The following is a 7,907-nucleotide window of genomic DNA, read 5'->3' on the forward strand; positions in this document are numbered from 1 at the left end:
AAATTTTAATATTGCATACCATGAATTCCACCTTGATTTATCGGCTTTCCTGTGACACAACCATGAGAGTTCATGTCTTGATATCCGAGTGTTTTCGAATAGGTATCCATCATCCAAGCCATTTCACGTTCGCCAGTACCTTTAATAAATTATCACAATCGATACTATATATTTGTTATCATCCCCCCTAACGTGCTAGGGTTGATTGACAAAATTATTTTTACTAACTTTATTACCTTGTAATTATAGTAAAACTATTAAATTCATCTGATAAAGATGATCTTATCGATAAAGTAATGTGTTGACCTTGACCATAAAAAAACGATTTATGGGCAAATATAAACTTCATCTCAAAACATCTTGTTACCCATGTCTAGTGCTGGTACATCAACTCCAGGGCTCAAAAATCTCTTCTTAATCAATTCTAATGCAAACTTCCGAGTTATTTTCTCCAATTCTAACAATGAGTACTTCCTAGGATCAATTTTGATTCCAGCCTTAGCACCACCATATGTGGATATAAGATATAAGATATTTTTAAAAAACTTGCGATGCGATGTAAGAGATTAGAGATATAGATGTTGACTCAGTTTAATTGCTATACTATTAGGAAAATATGTGAATAGCAAAAAATATACGAATATATGCAAAATTTTGGGGGTTCACTCACAATGTAAGTTAACAGATATTCTAGAAACAGGACATACAACCCTGTACTATTGTACTATTTCCCGCAGGACGTTTGGCGAGAAAATATAAGTTCCCACTTGCTACCTTATTCGAGCAGTTTCGAGTTAAAAGTAATATGACAACATCCGTTTTTACACGCGGATTCTTAAATTAACTTTGCAGCAAAAAGCAAGTTGGACTTTCCCCTTATTTCACATTTGAGCAATCCACATCTCGATCCGTCTGCATAAATCGTTTTGAGTGTTAACGCGGTGATAAACCATGCATTTCAAAGTTCCGTTCAGGTGGATAAAAACTGGTCCACCAAGACGATCTGTTGGTAGAAGCGGTACCAAATTCTATACAATTTACCTACAGGGTGGGCCAACGAAAAACTTGCACCCCTACTTAAGACTATCCTGGTAGATCTAGAAAAAATGTTCGAACACATCAACTTTTATTTTTAAGGGGACATTTTGCTAACGATCACTGCATTATACAAGGTGTTTTATAAACAAGGTGCTAAGTCACACTTTTGATTTTCAAATGGAAAGCTACTAGTTTTATGTAATTTTTCGATCCTGTCAGAAGTTTGGAGCAAATTTGGTATAGCATATTCTATACCCACCTTCAACCGTTTCAATTTTATTTGAGTTTTTTTGTTGAATGACTTAGATATTGGCCGTTCGAAAGTATCGCAGTTTGCTGTTTCTATGAGTACTTCTAACAGATTAGCAAAAACAATGAGTCACCGTCAAATTTCAGTGCGGGCTTAAACTGTTTTTAACTTAATGTGCACATCTTCCATTACAATAAAATTTTCCATTCGCCAAAGGGTAGAAATAATAAATATTTAGTTTGAAAACATTGCAAAAGTTCTGCCAGGGCTGCCGCCCGTTTATTTCATCAGTTACATTCTGACAGAACTATTAACGATAAGTATGTGGAAAGGTTAATCAAGAAGTTTGAAGGATCTGAACCTATGATCATCCGGTTTTGGGACACGTAGCACTTGACAATAGCCAAAGTACTCGCCAAATGACTACATTTTCCGAAGTTTCTCGTACGTCAATACGAAGAATATTGAAAATATTGTAATAAAGTTCATCCTTACAAAATAAAACTTGTACATGAACTTAATAAAGATGATTATGATAGAAGTGCGGAGTTCTGCCGACAAATTAGTCAACGGTTGTTCAACAATAGACATTTGCTGTTTAATATTTGGTTCTCAGATGAATGCAAATTCTATTTACACGGCGTTGATAATAGACATAGTTGTCATTATTGGAGGGACTCAAACCCTCATTTATTTAGACAAGTCGATTTCCAAGATCTCGCAAGTTAAACGTTTGGGCAGGTATATTAGGAAAACATGTTGTAAGATCTCTTTTTCTTGAGAGAAGAGATTTTCCACCGGATCACACCGGAAAACTTCTTCAGATAACTTGTTAAATGGCCGCAAGTAAATAGAGCAAAATCTTTATTACTGTATGGAGGAAAACTGACAACATTTATTATCACATTGAAGTCCATCTGTTTGCCTAGTAAAGATTGTTTTTGCTTAATACCTCATTTATTTAATTTAAATGATATTTCCTTAGATTAAATGTTGCAAATTTGCTATGAATTATCATGTAGAGTTAATTATTCACAGCAGATATTATTTCAAGAATTTCGAATTTTAAAATTAAGTTCCTAAACGAGTAGTTAAGTTAAAAAAAAACGTTTAAGCCCACATTGCCACTTGACGGCGACTCGGACTAACACTTGACGGTTGTTTTGACTAAACTGTCAGAGGCATCCAAAGAAACGGCAATGTGCGATACTTCCGAACGGCTCGATATCTCGATCATTCAACAACAAACGCAAATAAAATTGAACCGGTTGAAGACGGGTATAGAACATGTTGTACCAAATTTACTACAAACTTCTGGCAGGACCGAAAAATTACAAAAAACTAGTTGGTTTCCATTTGAAAATGAAAAGTATGACGTAGTATTTTGTTTATGAAACACCCTGTATAATGCAATGATGGTCAGCAAGACGTCCCCTTAAAAATCAAAGTTGACGTGTTCGAGCTTTTTTTCTAAGTCTACCAGGAGAAGCATAAATAGGGGTGCGATCTTTTCGTTGGGCCACCCTGTATATGTAAAACCGCCGATTAGATAATTTTAAAAGTTTATTGAAAATTGTGAGAGCCGGATCACTGACATCATGCAACTGAACGCTTCCCACAATTTTATCTCAAATTAATGCTGATAGTGTTCAATTTCTGTTGCATGGGATGTTTCCTCACCATTCGCGGGTTTATTACGTTAATTTGTAACACCGAATCCGTTTAAGTAAGACTGATAGGTAAACAAAATATTAGTATGCACATGTTCACCCATGACTTTGTGATCATTTATAAGTGTGCAAAAATAAAAGCGTTTCCTATAGTCATGTGGCAAAAATGTGTGCACCGGAGTTTAATATCGTAAGGGTATAAGTGTTTCGTATTCCTTTCTTAAATATTCTGTTAATACTTTTGTCGCTGTTTCAAATTCAAAACCTATACTTCCAGTATTTAGCCTGAATCTTCCAGAGCACGGGCTAAAACTTGGTCCTCAAGTTCAGGATTTGCAGTTACCTACTAGCTGAGGGGCGCAGTTAATAGATAAAGCAATAACCTGTCTGAATAACCTGACAAGTGCTAAAGTTGGATTTTGAAAATATTTGCAGTGTAAGTTTTATGTGGTACTAATAGTTGAAGCAGCTTGCCTTAAAATCAATATTATGCGAAGCTCATTGGATATACACGGTGTCTCGTAAGCATATGATCAAAAGGATACTGTGATATTCTTTGCATCAAAAGAAGTCTGTATAATCTAACTTTTATCAACAACAAATGTTTGGCTCCCCTGCTATTGATGGTCAAAGTTCTTCAAACAATTTATCTTTTTTTTAAATATCGGGAGAATGATACGATGTATTTTGGATTATGTAAGAGTCATATTTTGATGAAACAAGCGAGCTCTCATCCGTTTTGGACAAGTGGTGAATTCTTGAGTGTCGTAGTACAAAAACTACCAGAACTGTTTATTTGGTGAATTTTATGAAATCAACTCGTTTTTTGGTTGATGTACTAATCATTTATTCATAATTTTGTACTCTTTATAAACATTTGTCGTATTCATAGGTTTTGCGCAAAAAAAACATGTCTGTTTTCTTGCCACTTAACAATGTTAGACATTAACTGCAAATATCGTTATACGAGGAATAAATTAATTGTCAATCAATCTCACAAATTCGTTTCGAATGACCTTTTCTAGTGAAGAAATGACCGACGTGGTCAAAGATTAAGGTCTTGCGAAGACAACTAGCGTGAAAGCGTACGCGTGTACGCGCCGCACATTTGCACTTAATGTCTAACATTGTTAAGTGGCAAGAAAACAGACATATTTTTGTGCGCAAAAACTATAGACACTACAAGATTTTACAAAGAGCACAAAATTGTAAATAAATGATTGGTAAATAAACCAAAAAAAAAATGAATTAATTCCATCCACCAAATTAAAATTTCTGGTAGTTTTTGTACCACGACACTCAAGAATTCACCACTTGTCCAAAACGGCTGAACTCGATTATTTCATCAAAAGGTGTGTCTTAAATAAGAACAAATTCACAACTAGTTTAACCAAAATACATGGTACCATTCTCCCGATATTTCAAAAAGGTAATTTTTTTGACGAACTTTGGCCATCAATAGCGGAGTAGCCAGACATTTTTTGTTAATAAAAGTTAGCTCACATCGTCTTCGTTTGATCCAAAGAATATCGCAGTACCCTCTTGATCATGTACTTATGGGACACCCTGGAGATCAAAACCCACAGCTACTCCCGCATGCGCGTTTACCTTTGGTTGGCAATTTATGTTGACTATGTTGCGCTCTATATCCTTGAATTATTTCATACTCTCCAGTGTCCCGTTTCATCGGAAATGCCACTTCTATCATGGCATCGCATGCCTCAATTTGCTTGAAAATGGCTGTAACTTTAGCTTGACGCTGTTCCTTCGTTTCAATATTTCCTCGAATTTTTCCTAAATCTTCAACAAGCTTATCTTCACAAACAATACATGCTTGATGGAAAAAGTATTCTATCATCTGGAAGGTGAAGCTTTGTTTTAGGTTTACAAATAGATATTACAATTATTTTATCAATTTGCAAGTTTTAGTGTTAGCATAATTAGCAATTCGGGTTGAGCGATTGAGAGAATAGTTTTTATAATTTCAAAAAACTGAATTGGATAAATTCACTTTTAAACGTTCAAGGAATAAAATTTAGCTCTTTCGGATAAATAATGTGTCTACCTCAGAAAATTTACGATCAGATTGATCTGGCACTTTCTTCAGGCGTTCTGGAATTACATGCTTTAGCCGATACTGCCCTTTACACTGGCTTCCTAGTGGATGTTGAAATAATCGACGAACAAGCAAATATTTGGTTAACTGAGACATATGCGTAATTGTAATGATGATTTAGAAATTAGGAAATTTTTGATTCACTGCACTTTCGTCTGACAGTTTCTTAACATTTTCGAAGTATTTTGACTTTGAAAACGGTACATAAAGGTGTAATGTTTCGTACCTTTATTTTTTAATTAATAGTAGGCATAGTATACAGAGTTTGAATTGTATAACATATTGTTGGGCTGAGGTTATGGGTAATAATTAAGAAACCTCTGAGCGCCCCGTTTACCAAAACCGTTTACCACATGTCCTCAAAAGTATGTAAATAAATAAACTAGTAATAAACTAGAGCTGATCAAAATTACAAATTTTGACAGGCGATAGAAGGTGAAGACAATTGAAGTAAACCCGAGTAGAAACCGATAGCTGCCCTAAATTACTAAAAGCTGAGTAATGTGGACACAATCTCAAAAGTATTGTCCAAATAGCAACTTCGGCGTTAAAAAATCACAATTTCTGAACTGGTGCAGTTGCAAAATTAAAAAATTTTCAGGTTGCAGTTAAAACCATTCGTTAACTGAAGATAACACTACTCGAACTAGAATTTTTTTGAATTTAAAACAAACCGTGAAATGGAGACGGAATCTTGACTTTGTTGGAAAAATGCAACTTGCTTTGATAAAATCAAGACTACTAAACTAAAGCCGATGTAGATCAGAAAGATCTGAAAAAAACACCAATGAAACCAACATTTTCTTCAATTAAGGAGAAGCTGTTAAATGGAGGCAGATAATCGACCGTGTTGCCAAAAAATCTATGAGTGAGCTACAAACTCTGGACAGAAACTTGACATTATACGGAAACGTAACTTTGGCTTCAAAAATTCCTAACTGTGGAACTGGAAAAGCTCCGAGTTTAAAATGTTTTCAAGCAGTAGGACAAACTATTGTAGATTAACTGACAAAAACACCAGTCTTTTAATGATTTGCCCTAATTTAATAAAAATTCAGAAACCTGGACAAAATCTCGACTCTGTTGAGTGTTGTCCAAAATGCATCTTTGACTTCAAAAATTCATAACCAGGGCAATTGCAGGTCTAAAAGTTTTCAGGACTATAGAGAAAATGTCAGTAGTTCAACTGAAGAAAACCCCAAACAAGCGCAGGATTGTCAAAATTTAATAGGAGCAGAGAAACCTTAACAAAATATTGCCCTTGATGGCGAAAATGCAACTTTAGCTCGAAACAGTCAAAACTCAGCGAAAACAGCTGCAGCCATCGATTTTTTGAGGCTGTAAAAGCAGTTGCGACCAATTAATCCAAGCAAATACAAATCAATTTAATATTTGCTGTTATTTGGTAAATGCGAAAAAGTGACCAGAAACAACACGAGCAAAAAGGCAACTTGGGCTTCAAACATTCATAACTACGGAACTGAAGAACCTACGAGTTTTAAACGTTTTGTAACTGTAGCCGAAACCACATTGGATCATCTGATCAAAACAGCAGTCTATCCATAATTGGCCGTAATTTAATGGAAACTCAGAAACCTGGAGAAAATTTCGATAGTTTATAATGTTGACAAAATGCATTTTTGACGTCAAAAATTTTAAATTTGCAGAACTAAGGCAGCTGCAGTATAGAAAGCAACTACAGACGAAATTGAACAAAAACGGCGAAAACATGAACTGTTTCAGAAAATGAAGGAAACTGAAGCAGAAGTTGAATCCATCAGGGACCAAAGTTGTTCAACACATCGATTAATAAATCGCTAGTTGTTCGATTCAAAAGCGCGCGTCATATTTATCGTCAACAATTAATTTGAATTCATTTCTGTTAAATTGGTTATAATTTCTTTGAGTCTGAATACCGAGTTTTCCGTTTGTTATTGTTATTGTTTGTGAAGTTGACGGTAATTTTGAAGTTAGTTTGTGCCTGTTCCGTATTTAAAGTTATACCGAGTTAATAAAAGTTGAAAGCTGAAGAAAGAGTTTGCTACCCGGCCATCCACGGTACATTTGGTGTCAGAAGTGGGATTTATCAGAATCCAAGTTGAATTTTAATGGAAACAAGAAGTAAATCAAAGAAGGAAGACCCTGCAATGGAGAACCCCAGTTTAATTTCACTGCTCATGCAAATGAATGACAAAATGGAAGACAACAGTAGGATTTTTTTTTTCTCTCACTAAGTGCAAGATGATGAAAAACTAGTCACAGAGACGACTAACAATCTGTTTTGTTTTGGCACTAAGATATTACAATGATTAAAAATCTAAGCTTTCCCTATGGTTTCTTAGTTGTTTGGCAGCTTGGTAAGCTCGAATGGTTTGGTACGATCAAGTCTTCTTGTCAAGTTTTCCACATCGAGGAGCCTGGACTTTTCTTCGTTGATGTGACGCTGAAGGCGACTTTCGTGTGAAACAGCACATCTTTGTATAACTGTCGCAACCGTTTCTACGATGAGTTATCGATGTAAGTCGCAATTCCGTAGATACCACGGCGCATTAGTTATATGCCTTAGTAGTTTGTTCTGAAATCTTTGGACTATCTCGACATTAGATTTTTTGGCGCAGCCCCACAATTGACTGCCATAAGTCCATATTGGTCGCACCACTTGCTTGTAGATTAACAGCTTGTTATTGATTGTGTAGGGTCAAATTTATTTAAATTTAGTTAACTATGCGACTGGTTGCCTAAACAGTAGGTTGGCTTCACACACAAAAAAGCATATGACTAGGTAAGATAGAAAGAGACGGCCGTATGTTTGACGTTTGACAAAAGACGCCGG

The 7,907-nt window shown here is 35.4% G+C and overlaps 1 protein-coding gene across 1 annotated transcript in view; it reads right to left on the reverse strand.

Annotated features, from left to right (window-relative positions):
* Positions 1–5,268, reverse strand: part of LOC109540741 (glutamate dehydrogenase, mitochondrial-like) — an 8,164-nt gene extending 2,896 nt beyond the window's left edge. The window contains exons 1-3 of the mRNA XM_048660583.1: positions 5,024–5,268; positions 4,567–4,816; positions 20–139 (exon numbers count right to left, since the gene is read on the reverse strand). Of these exons, the coding sequence (XP_048516540.1) occupies positions 20–139; positions 4,567–4,816; positions 5,024–5,170 (517 nt within the window). The 5' untranslated portion in view covers positions 5,171–5,268. The remainder of the gene's footprint in view (positions 1–19; positions 140–4,566; positions 4,817–5,023) is intronic.
* Positions 5,269–7,907: the final 2,639 nt, after the last annotated feature.

The sequence above is a fragment of the Dendroctonus ponderosae genome, unplaced genomic scaffold (assembly GCF_020466585.1).
Source record: "Dendroctonus ponderosae isolate FM_Combo_2020 unplaced genomic scaffold, Dpon_F_20191213v2 Dpon_F_20191213_1, whole genome shotgun sequence".
NCBI classification, from domain to species: domain Eukaryota; kingdom Metazoa; phylum Arthropoda; class Insecta; order Coleoptera; family Curculionidae; genus Dendroctonus; species Dendroctonus ponderosae.